Below are 18,525 nucleotides of genomic sequence, written 5' to 3'. Positions count from 1 at the left end.
TTTATTGGCTATGAATTGTGTAGCCTTTGCTCTTTCATATGCAGTAGGATTTTTTTCCAGCAGAGCAATTGTCATGCAGTCTCCAAACAGAATGACACAGAAATGAAGTGGCGTTGCTGTAACAAAACCTATTAATAGCTTTGCAGAGAGGCAGTGACGCATCTCAGATGTAGGGACTTGGAATTAAAGCTGAGGAGAATAATCATCTTTGCAGACTAAGTGTTCCCAAAATGAGCAGTGATTTGAAGTGCTCAGAGATGCTTTCAGAGGGCTGTGATTTTTCAGATAAACTTTCTTAAAATCAGTCTTGCTCAAGACATCTCAACTTGAGCTGACACAGACTGAAGCAAATGTCTCTCGTCACTGTTGGAAATTTTGGCCAAATGGCTATGTTCAGAACATTGCTGAACACTGTAAGAGCACACCTTCTGTCTGCCTTCATTTGGTTTAGTTGACAACTTCCTTAGGGTGTTTCTGAAACAGAGCTCTGGCAGTGGGAGGTGGTTATGGATGGAACACCAGGGGACTGTCCCTGCCTGAGGATCCCAGCAGCACTGTTGAGCTGCAGTTTGGTTTTCTGCTGGCAAGGGAGAGTGCAAATGATCTTCATCTGGGGCTATCCAAGTGGCACCAACTTAAAAATGCCTAGCACAGACTGAAATAAATTATGACCTCATGTTTTGGATGTTGATCTGGTCAAAGCAGAATACAACAAAGTCAAGCATATTGACTGTGTCCAGTTCTGGTGTCCCCATCATAAGGACACAGAGCAGCTGGAGTGAGTCCAGCAAAGGAACCCAAAGATATCCAAGAATTCAACACCTCTGCTATGAGGATAGGCTGAGGGAGTTGGGGTTGTTCACCTAGAGAAGACTCCATGGGGACCTTATAAGTGCCTTCCAATACCTGAAGGGATCCTAAAGCAAAACTGAGAGGGACTTTTCTAGCAATAGGACATGGGGGAATACTTTTAAGCTGAGGGAGAGCAGGTTTAGACTGGATCTTAGGAAGTTCTTCAGTACAAGGGTGGTGAAACTCTGGAATACAGTTCCTGTATTGTTCTGGAATCCCCTTACAGATCCATGCATATTTGGAGTATGTCCTTACCAGAACTGCCTCTGCCATATGACATGTACCTAAACCCTGTCTTTCAAAGCAGTTACTTCAGAAAGGGAAGCAGACCCTGTAACTGATGAAGCACAAGAAAATTTTGCCCCTTGGTTTCATTATGATTCCCCACTTAGACACATGGATAGAGCAGCAAGGTCAGAGGGAAAACTGTCACTACTTCAGACTCAGATTTCAGAGCTGCACTGTAAGGTGCTGGATATTTTAAATACAGCCATTTACCTTTCTGAGACATTCTTTCCCAAACAGTGTTCTTAAAGCTACTGCAGAACATCACAGTGTTTTTCACCTGTGAACTCCATCAGGCTTTTCAGTTGTTACCAGCAGCCAACAAAACCATTTCTGTGCAGGAAAGGGGAATTTACAGCAGACAGAGCAACAGAGATGAGAACAGATGTACTTAGGCCTTCAGTCCTTTACAGCAGGATTTGCCTCTGTTTCTCAAGGGTTGCTTTGTCATTTCACTTGACTTTTATTTTTTGAAAGCCACTTCACTGGTATCGGTTTTATTTTAACACTTGTCAATGGTGAGACTATTTAGTTCACTTCAGAGAGTACAATGTAATGGGTCTCTTCTGCCAGGTGTTGTCAGGTAAGGTGTGGATATTTATTTTTAGAGCACACAGAATATGGTTTGTACTCAGATTTCCCGTTTCTTACAGGATGCAGGTATATCAGTCAAGCTGCAGCTAAAATTGATGTGGATTTTGATTATGATGGACCTCTAATGAAGACAGAAGTTCCTGGACCACGATCTAGAGTAAGTTCCCAAAGTATAGTAGCTTGTATTCTGTTTTTGTTCAGCTGTGTTTAACTTGCCAGAAAACAGATTTCATTCCAAGCTTACATTTTATATGAACAAACATCACACCATCATTTCACAAGAGTCTGTGCCCACTTCTATCAAGACTCTGAGAATGAGAAGCTCAGGAATGAAATGCCCCTATCAGAGAGAGATGAATCTCAGCTGTCAATTTCCCCTATGAAGCAGTTGAAAGCAAGAGTATCAGTCTGATGAAACACTCCATCAAAGCTTGGTTACTTATGCTTCTGTAGAAACAGAACCTTACTTGGGTTTTTGTGATGTGAAATAATGCTTTGGTCTTGAAATGAAGCAAGAGTTTCAGTTTGCTGGACACTGTTTTCCTCTGGCAGAGTCAGCATTGCTGAGTGCATTGGGTTGTGTTCTGTTTTGAAAGGAGCTGTCTTTCTTGAAGCAGTGTGCCAGTGTCCCTTCTGGCTGTCTCTGGTTTCATTCTTGTTTTCTGTTCAGTTGATCAATATAGAAGAGGAAGCTTTCTCTATTTGGAGCTATACATGGAAACTGTGTTTGCAGCCCAGGTAGCTCTGCATGCCACAGTTACTGCTTGTGACTGCAGTATTTGCCAGATTCACTGTGGAAGTTAGTGTGGCAAGCAGAGGTGCCTGCTGAGCACACCAGACTGCAAGTTTTGCATGTGATGTCTGTGATCATGCAAAAGAAACATGCATTCTTCTTCACCTTCTGGTCATCACATACCTGTGACTCTTTGATGTTTGCTTTTCTACAGGAATTAATGAAGCAGCTGAATGGCATGCAGGTAATTTGTCAACTTTTCTGAGTTTGGGGGGCATTAGCATTGGGATTGCAGAACTTGTGTTCAAATCCCATTTTGTATGTTTAACTCCATATCAGAAAAACCTGGCTCTGGGTTTCCACCCTGAGCGTATCGTGTATGGTTTATATGTGCCTTTCAATCAGATCTTTTTCACTGCATTTCAAATACTGCAGAATTATTTTGCTAGGATCAGTGATGTTTCTTTTGAGTTTTTCTGAAATGGCCACTGAACACACACGTATAGTTGAGCTAGGTTGACCTAAGTGCATGCTGTCTTCCCAAGATGAGCAATGCCCCAAAGTATGTGCGAACTCTGTAGAAAAATAGTGCATCCCTGCCCTTTTAACAGTCCCTCTACAGTTAATTCCCTTGCAATGGCTATAATGTGTCTTTGCATCCTATCATTAGACATTCTGATCAGGTTAGCTGCACTTTCCTCCACGCTGCTCCTTTGCAAAGCATTAATCGTTTGGGGTTTTTCTCCTTCAAGAATGCAGAAGCTGTGCACTTCTTCTGCAATTACGAAGAGAGCCGAGGGAACTACCTAGTAGATGTCGATGGCAATCGCATGCTGGATCTCTACTCTCAGATTTCATCTGTCCCAATAGGTAGGAGACAGCTCTACCAAAACTTTACATTTTGTCCTCAAGCTGTTTTCTTTTCTTAGTCATTACAAGAGAAGTTGGTTGATTAACTAAAAAAGCCAGAGCTGACATAATGTGTGCCTTGTTGTGAGCAGGGTACACCTCACTGCTGGCTGCTACCTACTGCTGGCTTTGACTAGCTGAAGAAACTACAATTCAGGAGGTACAGCTGACTTGCATACATAGAGCTTCTTCCAGGAACCACTAGTATTAATCTTCATTTGAATTTGCATTGAGTTTGTCTTTGTGTGCTTGGATTTGTGTACTTTGTGATTCTGTAACAATAGTACATTACTGGTTTAAATATTAACAAACCTAACTTAAGCATTTTAACATTAAATGATGTGCTTTAGTGAACATTTCAACCTCTAAAAAACTGAAAAGGGGAGTTGGCCATTTGGACTCCAATAGCATGAATCAAGACCAAACAAGACCTGCAGTGCTGTGCAAGAAGAAGGGTGGCAGGTCAGCTGGGCTGAGTGACCAAACAATGAGCTTGTTAAGGGCTTTGGAAAGTCATTTGAAGCACTCTAAGAAGGAACACCTGCAAGGCAGAGATGCAAGGCCCAACTGCAAGGAATATAGGCTTCAGTGGGTGTTCAGTCTGTTTGTTCCTTATCCATAGTTCCTCTAAGTTGCTTAAAAGTACATTTCTGCAGAAGCCTAAAGTGCTGGGATAATGTAAAAGGTAGATGTTGTGCTATGTATAGCAAGAGTAATGGCTCAAAATCACCCTGCAGGCCTCCTTTATTGGGAAACACAATTTAGTGATGTTCAGCTCACTATTAAATTTTTTGTCATCTAAGACCTTGTGACTGTAATAAGGTTTCAGACAGTTAATAGTTTTGCTCTCATGCAGTACCTCATTCCAGATGTTTTCATTGTTTGGAGCTTCTGTCCATCAACACAAGATCAGGAATTTTTTTTAACCTTTTAGAGGTTGCACTGAAGTAATTTTGCCACTGCTAATGTGGAGACAGGGACATGATGTTCTTGCACGCCAACAGAGAGATAGGGGCATGATGTTCTTGCATGCCAACAGAGAGATAGGGGCATGATGTTCTTGCATGCCAACAGAGAGATAGGGGCATGATGTGCTTGCATGCCAGTGTGATGCTAACTTAAGTGGGATTGGATTTTAGGTTTCTAAGAAAGGAACTTCATTTAGTGTTCAAGATTCCCCCCCTCCTAACACAAGAAATGGTGATTTGGAGGAACTAGTGCATGGTGATGAAGGTTGTAAAGACTGTACTGAGGCTTTCTGACCTTCTAGGGCTTGGTGGTGTGGACACACTTCTTTTACTACAGTTTTTGCGTATAGAATTTTAATATTACCAGGAAAATCTTTTCTAAATGGGGAGGGACCTTTTAGTTTACTTTCTATGGTTGATTGAAACTGGTGGCATAGAAATGAGAGCCACAGAACCACAGAACTTTAGAGGTTGGAAAGGACTTCCAGAGATCATGTAGTTCAACCTCCTTGCCTCCTTGTCTCTAACTAGTTCCTCCTTGCTGGCGTTATTTGCCCCAGAGGACATGTTCCTCAGTCATGAAAGGAACTATAGCCTAGTGCTTCATACAGCTTCTCAGATAATGGCAACAAGAAGTAAATGGAAATTTAATACTTACAGGCTGACCTCAATTTAAGTGAACACACAGCACTGGCTGATTCTTTTAAATTGTACTGAATGACAAGAGTGATTATCTGCAGCTGCAGAGGTTGCTAATAATGTCCCTCTTGATGACAGTTAGGTTCTAGACTGAGACACCAAAACAAGATCACAAGGTGCTTGCTAGTCCTCTGTGCTTATCTTTCTGCAAGAAAATCCAATAAAGTCTTTTATGAATCTGTCAGGACTCCCCAAGATTTAATAATGATCTGCAGCACTAGAACATATTTATCTTCAGAGGTTGAGAGGTAATAAGTGCCTGTGTGGAGAGATAAGAATTAAAGTGTAAAAAACCTCTAGGCAAAGATGTTCTGGTCTGTTTCTTGCTGAAAAACAAAACTTAAAAGAGTTTTTTACCATAGAGTATTAGGGAAGGTATAGCACAACATACTCCTAATGCTGTATCTAACTCATCTCAGAGACACAAACCCCATGGAGCCAAATGCAAGATGGGATTCTGTCAACATGTTTACTAGCAAACACTCTGGATAGCAAATTAAACAATCTGTTTTTCAGTGCTGGGAAGGTCTGGCTTTTGTTTAGGGAGATGCAGAGAGGTGTAGTTGGATGTTATTGACAGCAGCCTGCTGCTCACTTCAGATGGATCCTTTGGGCTATCTCCAGCTAGTTTTTTCAGCAGCCTCTAGTTTCTTCCCTCTTGCAGGCAGGCAGAGTCCTAAGCCTGGAGGACGTGTACTTTCCTGTCACATTGATCTGGGCACCCAGCAAGAGTGATGAAGCAGGTGCTTGTGTATTAAGAGCCAACTCTGTCACTTCTTATAGGGATGTGTTTGAGAGTGGATTTGTGAAGCTACAAACCCTTGCATTGGTCACAGCAATGAAACGAGCTCCTGTCTGCCATCTCAGCCTGGAGCTTTTTGACTTTGTCTGCCAGAGTTATATAATAGTTACTTAATCATTTAGCTCTTCCTGGCCTTAGTTTTATGTCTGTGAACCCACCTCCCAGTTCAGCATCTTTCTACTCTTTCAGAAAGAAGTCAGGCTTTAAGAATTCTCTCTGCTTTTACTGTGCTGTTTGAGGCTGAGTAGGGAGTGTTAGGAGGAAGACTGGGCTGCTCAGAATGGGAGAGACATCTTGTGTTGGGGAGAAAGGGTAAGTTACGGGTAATAGAAGCCTTGAATTTGTATTACATAAGAAAAGAGGCAGAAATCTCTGCATTCTTCCTGCGTCTTATCACCAGCAGCAGAATTAGTGTTTGGAAGCCAGAGTTAATGGTTAAGCTCCCTAAGCAATGGCAGTTATTTATAACAGTCTTCTGTAAGGTTCCATTTGGAGATTTCTAAAACACTAGGTGTGCTCTCAAAGGTGTTTTCAATAATAGCTACAGCTCTTAGTGACAGCTTTCAACTGTATCATTCCCTCTAGCCTAATAATTCTTCTTGTGACAGCAGATGCAATGCAGATTTTAGTTGTCGGTGTCCCCAGATAACCACTTGCACCATCTCCATAATGATTTTAGCAGGTCTGCTGCAGCGCAACATGCAGTTAAAACAATCTGAATATTTCCTTGGTTTGAACTAAAATACTCAAATCAGAATTTCTAACTGATTTGGTAACACAGTAGCCCGATGCTTCATTGCTCAGACAGGATAATCAGAGCTATTGTCATTCAAGCAGAATGAGGAGTTCAGAGACATGATGAGCTTTTGTAATGAAATTAGAGTGGTCTGATTTCTTGAGCAGTAGGGAGGATGAGGTTTCCAACTGTTTCTACAAGAGAATATAAAAGATGATGTTAATATCTGGCTCTGGCAGAAATCAGTCTTAAAATGAAGTTTTCTGGGCTGCTTTGGTGAAGATTTTTATTTACTTTTTTTGACCTCAGATAAATCAGCATACCTGTAAGCGAGCAAGGTAGCCCATAGAGAATCAATGGGTGTAAATTAAGCATCTTCGTTGTGTTAAACCCCAAGCATTCTTAGTGTCTTGATGTTTCTGGGTAAAAATGACAAATTGTTGCATTGTTTTCCAAATGAAAGTTTATCGAAGTAAAGAAAACAGGAAGGAAATAAGAAAAAGCTGGTTAGAAAAGTGTAGAATTTCTTTTAATATCAGACAGCAATTTATCAAACAGGTTTTTTTTATGGTGGTGCACAGCCTTGAGGCTTATAAATCTGTGACTAAGGAGGAAAGATTTCCAGACAAGTGTTTTGGAATAACTGATGGTTGTGGTGGGTTAAGGATGTGGGTACTTCATAGTCCCTGAGTTTGAAATGTACAGGTGCCTGTGTAGACAGCATCTTTCTCCTGAGAGAATGAACATCTGCAGCTTTCAGGGGTGAAATACGGATCTTCATCAGTGCAAATGGATGTGTATAGATACATTAAAACCTGGAATGGTTTGAAGCTGAGGGGAGAGTAAGTTTAGACTGGATCTTAGGAAGGAGGTCTTCAGTACGAGGGCGGCAAGACTCCAGAATAGGCTAGGCTGCCCAGGGAGGTGGTGGATGTTTTTCCCCTGGGGATGTTCTAGGCCAGGTTGGGTGTGGCTCTAGAAGTTAGCACCAGCTGCTGTAAATGGACAGAGCTGCATGGGTAGCCTTCCTCTGAGGTCCGTGTGTTGGAAGCTGTTTCTGGTGAGGGCTCAGAGAGAGCCATGCAGGTGGAGCAGATCAGAGTTACGGTGAATGAGAACAGTGAACAACCGGCTTCAGGCAGCAGAAGCTGGAGATGCCTGTGTCCCGCAGATAAGTGGTAACAGAAGCAATAGCTTGTGGGCTGCACTGGCAGAAAGTGAGTTCTGCTTTTGACTAAGGAAGAGGAGAGGCTCACGTATCATACTGTAGAGAAGCCAAATACATGTGGGAAACCTGGGAGGGAGAGCAAAGAAGCATTTAATAGTGTTGTTCCCACAGTACTTGGTAGAAACTGATGCTTCTCTCAGGGAAAAGATCCACGTCCTGTTCATTTAAATTTGTGTTCCATTTTTAGCTTTCAGTACTAAAATGTTTTGCAGTTGCCTGACACAATCTGTACCAAAGTTCCAGCTAATACATATTGTAAAAGAAAAGAAGTTTGCCCTGCTTTGAAGGTCTATTATTAGTAGTTAAAACACATACAAGTTACACAGAAACAGTCAAGCATTACGTTAAGGCTATTTTCTAGGTTGTGCTTCACATCAGTTTACTGAAACCAGACAGAAACAACTCTTTTCTTTCTTGGTTCTTTTTAATTAGGTTACAGCCATCCCTCTCTGATAAAGCTTCTACAGCAGCCACAGAACTTGGTAAGTGAATTAAAACATGAAGTACAAGGAGTTCTCTCCCTCCTTGTGGCAGTCTGCCTTATTTTTTTCTTCAACTGATAAGGATTATGATCTGTTTGCTTTATTTCTCACTAGATGAGAAAAGCTTGGTAGTGTTTAAGATGACACCAAAACCTCTGTGAAGTGTTACAAGAAGTAAACATTTGGGTGATACAAGCACTTGATATGTTTGCCGCCAGTTTTAAATTATAGTTCAAGCGTAGCGCTTCCAGTTTACCATTTTAGCAGTGTTCTTAAGTAAAGATTTTTGACCATGAGAGTAAGCACAAGTCCTTGAGATAGAATATAGCACTTTGAATATGAAAATGGTGTCCTAAATCTGGAATGCAGGGGATGGTTTTGGGTTGGGTGGTTTTGATAGGTGGGATAGAGGGTAGTGGCTGGTGCCCACCTCCAAAGTAGAGAGCTGACTAAACCACTGGCACGTCCTTGAAAAATCAAATCATTAGACTAGAGCAACAGGATTACTTCAAATTAGCTTCTTAAATAAAGTCTCTTCCTGTTTCTTCTGACACTATACTGATAGCAACTGGAAATAACCTGGATTGAATTCTGGAAATTGGTGAAATGAAGCTACATTCTGGTTTGGGCTTCATTTTATCATGGCTTGGACAGAAGCTTTGGATTCCATCACAATTTTTTGCACTTTAACAGTCACTTTTTTGGCATAATAGCTTGTGCATGTAGTATGTGGATACACTGAGCTCACTGGCCATTGAGTGCCCATCATTAGGTCCCTATTGGTTTTGCTGTCTTCAGTGACTTGGGACACTGCTTCTGCAAATAATGTGGTGTCTATGCTGTCTGCACGGGCAGAGCTCCCTGTGGGGCACTGCCCTCTTGTGCCTGCATTTCCCCTCCAAAAGAGCCTGCTGGCTTGCTCCAGCAGAGTGTAAATCTTCTAAGGGCAGATATTTGAGTTCTCTGAGCTGATTTGCTTCATTGAGTTTTTGTTTCTTCAGGATGAGACATTCTGCCTTCCCTAGAACTGAAATACTTCCAGTTCTTTTGAAAAGCCACCAGGGTTAGGAAAGCTGGAGGCATCCAAAGTGGATCTGGGTATTACAGCAGCACTAATGTTTTGAACTACTTATGGTAACTCATAAAAAATACTTCTGAATGCCTTCAGTATAGTACAGTAGGCAAAGGAAAATTCTAGAAACAAACAAACAAACAAATGAAAACCACCCAAAATCCCCAAACAGCAAAAATACCCCAAAGCCAACAAACCAACAAAACTGAGAAACACCTACTGCTGTGTGGCAGTGGCTGATTTGAGCACTGGGAAAGGGGATGTTCACCAGGCTGCCAGCTAGAAATCTGCAGTAAAAGGCACTGCCCCCAAAGTCCAAAATGGTGCAGCCAACACCCCTGCCCACCACGCTTGAGCACCCAAGATGTCATTGGTGCCCTGTTCCAATGCCTGAAACTGGCTCTGGCTCAGTGGGAAGGGTGGCACTAAAGCGACTCATCTCTGCCCAGGCGTGCACTCAGGATTTCTGGCAGGCTTTAGCCTGGGCGCAGCATAGGCAGGATGGCAGTTTGCAGTGAAGTTCTGCAGTGCCAAGGCCAGAGAGCTGTGAAGAGTCAGAACTCTCCAAACCTCACTGCAGCCAGGAGCTGCTGTCTGACAGCAGATAAATCACTGACTTCATTGCGAAAGGACTCTGCTCACAGAGCTCGATGGGATCAGGGGTTTTGTTTGGTTTGTAATGCTCCACGTACCCTCTTTAGAGGCAGCCATAAAGAACAGAAAATGCATCTGTTCGCTTCAGACCCTAGCGGCTTGATGTTGATGCTCTGTTTTCCTCAGTACTGAGCATCTCATTAACAACAAACGACAAATACACTGCTCTGCTTAGTGGCAGTTGTTGCCAATTGACTGTGACAGCCCATAATCAAATTCACCCAAAGTTATGATCTCTAACTTTCCATGAAAATTTACTCATTAACTGAGATAAAAAGTGAGGTTTCTCATACATGATAAACCAGAACTTGTGTTTATCTGTCAGCAGCAGCCTGCCTTAGTTGTGTTTTTTAAGCTTCAGTTTTTCAAAACACTGTTTGGAAGTCACAGACTTCTGTAAGTTAGAGAGTCCTGGCTTATACTCTGGTATATCTTCTGTGACACTTGAGTTTCCCTAGGAATGCTGGTGGCACATCCTTACTGTGTGACTCACAGCTCTTGCAGTGGTCCACACCTCTAAATAAATGAGTCCTTGTTTTGAGGAAAAAGACTGAAGGATGCTGATAAATGTGCGGGCTTGGGCTGCACTGAAAATAAGTATGTTTTTGGGAGGAGGCAGTCTGTTCCCTCTGGAGACCCAAAAAGACTGAAGCCATTGAAGCTCAGCCTTTAATTTCATCGATGACTTGCTACAACATCAACACAATAAACAAGCAGACAAAAAAAGGGCAAATAATGCTGCCTTGCAGTTGGCAGATTTGTTGAGCTTGTCTTTTTCTGAGCAAATTTAGTTTAAAATAAAAAGTAGCACGTTGTGAATCAAAGGAAATTACCTACAGGGACTAAGAGCAATGGTGAATCAATTTTAATCTCTGACACTTAATTTGCATTAATTGCACAAACCTGACAAATTCGTCTCCATTAGTGAACTGGGGAGGCGGAGGGTGGGTTTCCAGAGCTGCTCTTTAGAAACGCCTGTGTGGGCAGTGGACTCGGCTTCCCCACCAGCTGCTGCTCTTTGGCACCAAAATTACCGTTCTCAAAACTGAATCCTGGTGTGGCCAGTTCATGGGGCCAAGGGGATAGCTAATGTTGGAAGAGATCTTAGGTGGTCTCTTTCCCAACCTCCCACTCCAGGAGGATTGACTATGAGATCAGACCAAGTTTCTCAGGGCTCTGTCTGGGGTCTTGAAAACTTACTTTCTTGCTGTTCTCTTGGTGAAAAAGCTTTTCCTTACACCCAAGTGGGTACCTCTTGTGTTTTGTGCCCACTGCTTCTCATCTTCACACTGAAGAGCCTGGAGTCTGGCTCTGTCTTCTCAGTAGTTTCCACTTAGGCATGGGAAGGCTGCATTCCTGTAATCACTTAGGAAGGCTCTTGCATGAACACTGGTACTGCTGATGCCAAGGAAAGGGGGCAGGTGCAGAAAAGAATTCTGGTTTTACAGCTCCTTTTGCCATGGCTGCACATTTCTGTCTGGTATTTGTGATTAGAATAAAATGTAACACCAACATGGTATTTTACATATGATAGTAAAACCTGACCTGTCTTCTTTTGCCATTGTAGAGCACTTTTATCAACAGACCCGCCCTTGGGATTTTACCTCCAGAGAACTTTGCAGAAAAACTGAAGGAATCTCTGTTATCAGTAAGTTTGAGATCGCAGTGACAAGTTCCCATGTTCTGTGTTCAGGTGTAGCCAGGGATGTTAGGGCTTTTCACGGGAAACGTTACGGATGAGCAGTTTGTCCATTTGCCTTCCCACTCCAAGTAACAAGATCAAACCTTTCTCCCTGATCTGACAGCTGAATGTGCTCTGCACATGTACTGCTTCTTTCCTTCTAGATTCAAGAACTGAAGAGAAAACACACTTTCACTAACTTCTGTTCACTCTGCTTTCATAAGAGATAGTGGGGGAAGTGGTTTCTATTTGTTTTGACTTAAATTTGAGGATCCTTGAGACTGAAATTGAGTTAAGCCCTCTCAGCTGTAGCTGAAATTGGCATTCCTCATCCTAGGCACAGTTGTGCCCCATTAGACTGAAGCTCATGATCACTTTGCACTACACTTGTGCAATTACTTTGGAGTAATTTTCTGTCTTCATTGACAGGTGGCTCCCAAGGGCCTGCCACAGGTGATCACCATGGCCTGTGGATCCTGCTCTAATGAAAATGCCTTTAAAGCAATATTTATGTGGTACAGAGTGAGTAAAATACTAAGTGGTTTTGGGGTTTGGGGGGGTTTGGATACAGAAATGAGTGTTTATTCCTCATTAGGCCTGTTAGTGTGAAACAAAGTAGCGCCTGCAGCTTGCTTCATTTGTGATGTTATTTATATTCAGTCTAGTATAAAATCTTTATCAAAAAGTCTTCTTCTAAGCTTCTACTTTGTATTGATACAAACTTAGAAGTCATAAGGAAAAGGAAATTAATTAAAAGCTCCAACCAGTGTCTTCAGTGGCTCCAGTTTGGAATGCCAGCATTGCTCATTTGTGATTCAGCCATAAATGCATTGGTTGCAGCTGCAGGGAAGCTTGCTGAGCCATTGTTTGGTTTCTTTTACAGAACAAGGAGAGAGGCCATAATAATGTCACAAAAGAGGAACTGGAATCTTGCATGATTAACCAGGTAATATTTGTTCTTTACTACACCTGCAGCTGTCTTTTCAGGGGAAGATGGGACAGACGGATCAGCATGCTTGCAGAGGCAGCAGCTTTGCTGCAGCCCCCGCGGCAGCTCTGGCCACGGGTTGGTGTCTGGGCTGAGGGTGGCAGTGCCACCTGCCTGCGGCACCGCACGCTGACTGTCCCCTCTGCTCTGCTCTGCTTGCAGCCCCCCGGCTGCCCCGACTACGCCATGCTCTCCTTCATGGGCGGCTTCCACGGGAGGACCCTGGGTAAGGAAATCAGCTCCAGCAGCACCTCCCTTCCCTTTTCCTCCTCAGCCACTGCTATCGCCTCACTGTCGTTTCTGAAACCTGCTCTTTTCCTTAGGCAAACAGTACCTGTGGCTTACTGCAGCTTTGCCTTGGAAGCCCCACGGGTACTGAAAGAGAATAGTTGAGTGACAGTGGGAATTGATTTCATCTGGTTTGAAAACTAATTTTCAGAAAGTCTCTTTATTTTCATTCTGAGTGCAACGTTTCCTGTCGATGCTAGTAAAAATCTATCTCCTGCAGGAAAATCACCATCATATACAAACAAGATGTCACTCATTTTTACTATGTTCATAGAATCATAGAATCAACCAGGTTGGAAGAGACCTCCAAGATCATCCAGTCCAACCTATCCCCCAGCCCTATCCAGTTAAATAGACCATGGCACTAAGTGCCCCATCCAGTCGTTTCTTGAACACTCCCAGGGAAGGCAACTCCACTACCTCCCCGGGCAGTCCCTCTTCTAAACAAGTTACCCAAGAGTGCTGAAATTCCAAGCTTTGTGTGAGCAGTTTTCTTTGAAAAGGTGAAACCCATCCTGTCTGAGCAGCCTGTTCAGACTGACCAAGGAGCTCCTTTTCTTCTGGAACAGTGCAGGTGGAAGCCGATTCTGAAAAGCTAGAGCACCCCACTGAAGCTGCACTAAATCCCATTACCCAGTGCTTCAGAAAATGCAGTAAAAAAACATACAGCAGTGAAGAGAATTCTGCAGTCCTGGTGTCAGGCAATTTGTCACCTCTTGGTAGCTTTTCTCCTGTACTGTTCCTAGACAGGTATTATTTTAATGTTTGCTCTTCTGGGTTTAGGTTGCTTAGCTACAACTCACTCTAAAGCAATTCACAAACTGGACATTCCCTCTCTGGACTGGCCTATTGCTCCATTTCCAAGGCTAAAGTATCCTCTGGAAGACTTTGTGAAAGAGAATCAACAAGAAGAAGCCCGTTGCTTAGAGGAGGTAAAAGATTCCCTGGCAGCTTGCTGTTGTTTCTGGTTTGAAATGATGAATAGTGTTTATGGGATTAGCTGCTTTTCACTAGCACAATGTTTTCAGGGATGGGAACAGCATGTGATTGAAGCAGCATTCACTGCTGTTTAGAGTCAGAAGTTTGTCCCTGCCTCTCAGAACAGCTAAGATGCTGTGAATTAGAGGTGCACATCAGTCATACCAGAGTGACAGTGCACATGCAGCAGTTCATTCTGTCACCTCACAAAGGGACATGGGATAAGAGAGAGCACAGTGTCTGTAGTCCTTTGAAGGAGAACCTGGAGCTGTATTTCATTTTTTTCAGCTTTTCTGTGGTAGATTTCTGGCACAAAGCTCTTATCCTGCTTGTGGCTGCAGAGAGTGATGAGTGGGCAGGGACTCTGCTCTGTGCCTTCTTGATCCCAGGAGAAAGAAACAGAGCATAAGAGAGAAAAAACATTGCCAGGTGCCAGAACCATGGGATTCCCTTTTGGGCTGACAGGGATCTGGGATCTGTCACTTGCAAGAGGGCTTTACTCTTGAGACAGCAGTGGGGAGCAAGGCCCAGTGTGCCCTGTGGTTGGAACTGAAACAGTGCAAGGTCTGGAGCATCAGTGCTGCCTAGAGAGGGCTGTGGTGTGCTGAAGGTTCTCAAGATGGCTCTGCAGAGCAGGATCAAAGAGATGTCTTATTCAAGCCAGCATAACTGAAGAGAAAATAGAAAGCAAAGCAGAAGTCCCGGAGTTTGCTCCACCATAGCTTGGGGTGGGGCAATTGTGATGCACAAAATCAATCCACAGATTGAAGCTGTTATTAAAAAAAAAAACAGTTGGAATGCTTTCTTTGACAGTTTGTGGACTGGCTTGCTGGCAGCCTTTGGAAACCACTGCTATATACAGCCTGCACCGCTTCTGGGCCCTGAAGGCTCACAGGGGCATCTCCAGTACAAGTGCAACTACTAATTTACTGGTGATATAAGGTCATTTCTCTGCAAGCCCCCTACCAGCAACAGGATTCCTGCACTATTTTATCTGATTCATTTTAAGCTATCTGAAGCAGGTGACTAGAAAAGGCAAAATTACCAAATTACTAGCTTTAATACATTAGCTGAGTTTTCTGATGCAGAATCTGTTTTCTTCTGTGTCGCTTAGGTGTGGACTAAGGGCACAGGAAGCTGCAGTGGTTGCCACCATACTCTCAGTTGAAATTCACTAGAGCTTTCACACCATTGCAAATAAATATGTGACTAGATACACTGTGATTATGGTTTGAACTTCAGGAGCTCACAAGGGCAGCATTAAATGCTTTAGGAATGGCTTGATAATTCCTTGCACTTCCTGACACCTTTCTAGCCAGGAATGTCTATGGAAAGTGGAAGTTCTGTTGCTAGGATTTAGTCTTTCTGGAGGAAATGTGCAGACATCCTGTTGGATTTACAGGTGGAAGACCTGATTGTGAAGTACAGGAAAAAGAAGAAGATTGTGGCTGGAATCATTGTAGAACCAATCCAGTCAGAGGGTGGAGACAACCATGCTTCAGATGACTTCTTCAGAAAGCTACGAGATATTGCCAGAAAGGTAATGCAGCATTTCCCTATTCACTTAGTGGCAGCCAATACCTCTTCTTGTCTCCAGAGGCCTTCTCACTTCCTCAGACACTCTGAGAGCTTCACAGGACTCCTTTGTGGCAGTTGGGATAGTTAAGACATTAGTAGACATTCTGCTTCCCTCAGGGACTTTGAAAATGCTACCCAGAGTCCTCCCAAATGTTCAGGTTGAAATGAGTCTTGGAAACAGCTGAATGTGTCATTGTGAATTCTCACCTGCAGTGAGCAGCACTGCGGGCTGAAGGGGTAGATTTGGGCAGTGAAGGGAGGGAGGAGGGATGCTGCATGTCCTTGGCTTGGATCTGTTTTCTAAGAGAGGTTATTTTTGGTTTGGAAATGTTCCCTGATCTTTACATTTGTTTTTGCAGCATGGCTGTGCTTTCTTGGTGGACGAGGTGCAGACGGGAGGTGGCTGCACAGGGAAATTCTGGGCACATGAACACTGGGGCCTGGATGACCCAGCTGATGTGGTATCATTCAGCAAGAAGATGATGACAGGAGGATTCTTCCACAAGGAGGAGTTCAGGCCAAATGCTGTAAGATTTACAATGAAACCTTGTGCTCACTGGTGACTCAGTCCTGAGGAACTGCAGCGCCCATAGAAGAGACAAACCTTCCTTCAGTAGTGCAGCCTCAGCTAGATGGAGCTGCTACTTCATACTTGCTTTGTACTTACACAGAAATTGTTGTCCTCACTTGTTCACTTCTATTCCAGTTGCTGTCAGTCACAAAGGTCATGAAGCTGGTGGGAGAGAGTGAAGAACTGGGCTTAGCCCAATGAACTAAGCTTCACTACAAAGTCCAACCACAAACTGACAACTTTTTCTGTAGGGCAACTCTGTATCTTCAGAGCTTGTGTGTCAGCATTACAGATTCTGTCAGCAAGATTTCTTCTTCACATTAATGACATTTTAGATGTAATAAAGAAAAAAAATAGAGGGGAAAAAATAAAAGAGGAAAGCATTAAGCCTGTATGTAAAATCCAGATGATGGTTTCCATGTCATCTGTAGCCATGTTTCAATGAGGTGTCAGGGCCTCAGGACAGACTGCACTGTATCTCCAGCACACATTTAGCAGAAATTTGTTTTGCCCAGCAGGGCAGCTGTATTTTGTTCTTACAACACAAAAGGGCAGTTGATAAGATCAGTGCATGCTTTTTCATACACCAGATGTTTGTGTTACTAGGCAGGTGGCCTGCTTGGCTTTACTAGAGTGATTTGTCTGCTAACTAACATGTTGCACGACTCTCCTTTCACCTTAGCCTTACAGGATTTTTAATACCTGGCTTGGAGATCCATCCAAGAACCTGATGCTTGCTGAAGTCATTAAGGTTATTAAAAGAGAGGACCTTCTAAACAACGCAGCTCATGCTGGGAAAGCACTGCTGACGGGGCTGCTGGATTTACAGGTAAACCTAGGCAAAGATTCCAGATGAGGAGAAATGTGCTCAGCAGGTAGGACCTGACATCCCATTTAAACATTTGGGCTAAAGAACTTCATACTTTGGAGGGCCAGAAAAGAACAACTACTCTCCAAAAAAGGTTACTTTTATAAAAGTGAGGATTTTAACTGACAATGAGTGAAGCAGATAATACTAGCAAGTGTCATAGTGTAGTGTTAAGAATGAGCTGCTTTCTAGCCCCAGCCCCGATTATTTATGCTCAGGTTTTTCTGGAGTGCATTTCAGATGCAAGGTGCTTTCTGCTCACTTCAAGAGGCTCCAAGATTTTATTTGGCTCAGCTCAGGGATGCAGATTCATTCTCACTTCCTGCTCGGAAGTTTATCTACTTTGTGAGGAGGGGACACGCCTCCTGTTTGGCTCTGCACTCTATGGCTATGCAAATCTTTGTCAGAAGGGGTGAACAGGACAAGGTTCTGTGGGAAACGCAGCCTGTGTAGTGGCTCCACTCCACCAGATTGGAGGCAGCAGCAGGGTTTCCATGTGGCAGAAGGCCTGGCAGAGCAGAGCTTGCCACCAGGTGTCCTCTGTTGCAGCAGCTGCCACGTGTACTTCCTCACCTCTCTTTGCAGGCTCGTTACCCCCATCTTATCAGCAGAGTGAGAGGAAGAGGAACATTCTGTTCGTTTGACACTCCAAATGATGCTACTAGAAACAAGTTAATTACAATAGCCAGGAACAAAGGTAAGACAGTTTGTGCGTGTGGCTTAGCTCACATGACAAACAGTAGCATTTGTAATGCTTTCAATTTTTCCTTTCTTACATGGCTTGTGAAAGTATCAGTATCAGAGGACAGAAGTGAAATTATGAACAAAACTGTGTTTAGACCTCCTTGGAAGTACATGTCAGAGAGAGCAGACCATTTAGAACTCTGTAGGTTGTGACACCACTTCATGTTTCTCTGTGGTGACCTCAGGTGCCCCTGGGCATGGCTTGCTTCTAAAAACAGATCAGGAGAACTGGAAGTTAATAAAACTGTTGCTCAGGAAAAGACAGAGATAAAAAAATAAGCATTTTATGGAATACCTAATAATGAGTTGCCTAAAATGGGCACAGATCCACAGCTACATTCCCCTTTGACAACACAAGTCTTCCTCAGCTGTAGATAACACAGGTACCAGGAGGGACCTGCAGCCTAACATTCTCCTTGAATCTAACTCTGTAGCCTCCCAGCTTTGCTGCTGTCAGGATTTGCTGTTAATCATCTTTTGAAAGAAGCAGGCATGATGGAGCTAAACTGTTGTGAAACCAACATATTAGACTGTAAAAGAATTGGTAATTTTTGTCTTAGAAACTAAGCCAGCAGGAAGAGCTTTGTTTCATGGTAAAACCAAAACTGCTTGGAGGCACAGTAAACTCAGTAGTATGGATTTTTGTTGCCCACAAACATCTGAAAGGATTCAATTGGAGGTTAAAAAAAAAAACAAACCCACATGCATTTGAAGTACTGCAGGAAGAAGTTTGCCAGTACTGAGAGATGTTCACTTTTCGTAATTAAAAATGAAGTTATTTAAAGCCTTCTGTGTCTTGTTCTGGCATTGAAGCA

At 43.2% G+C, this 18,525-nt stretch overlaps 1 protein-coding gene across 3 annotated transcripts in view; it reads left to right on the top strand.

The window, feature by feature from the left end:
* ABAT (4-aminobutyrate aminotransferase) overlaps positions 1-18,525 on the top strand; it is a 50,021-nt gene that overhangs the window by 29,033 nt on the left and 2,463 nt on the right. For all 3 annotated transcript variants that reach the window (XM_064153030.1, XM_064153031.1, XM_064153032.1), the window contains exons 3-15: positions 1,791-1,888; positions 2,679-2,708; positions 3,217-3,334; positions 8,239-8,288; positions 11,582-11,662; positions 12,125-12,217; positions 12,579-12,641; positions 12,846-12,909; positions 13,755-13,903; positions 15,352-15,489; positions 15,887-16,054; positions 16,781-16,927; positions 17,552-17,663. In XM_064153030.1, the coding sequence (XP_064009100.1) occupies positions 1,791-1,888; positions 2,679-2,708; positions 3,217-3,334; positions 8,239-8,288; positions 11,582-11,662; positions 12,125-12,217; positions 12,579-12,641; positions 12,846-12,909; positions 13,755-13,903; positions 15,352-15,489; positions 15,887-16,054; positions 16,781-16,927; positions 17,552-17,663 (1,311 nt within the window). The remainder of the gene's footprint in view (positions 1-1,790; positions 1,889-2,678; positions 2,709-3,216; positions 3,335-8,238; positions 8,289-11,581; positions 11,663-12,124; positions 12,218-12,578; positions 12,642-12,845; positions 12,910-13,754; positions 13,904-15,351; positions 15,490-15,886; positions 16,055-16,780; positions 16,928-17,551; positions 17,664-18,525) is intronic.

Source organism: Pogoniulus pusillus, chromosome 13 (assembly GCF_015220805.1).
Source record: "Pogoniulus pusillus isolate bPogPus1 chromosome 13, bPogPus1.pri, whole genome shotgun sequence".
NCBI lineage: Eukaryota > Metazoa > Chordata > Aves > Piciformes > Lybiidae > Pogoniulus > Pogoniulus pusillus.
This window is presented reverse-complemented; position numbering and strand designations above follow the sequence as displayed.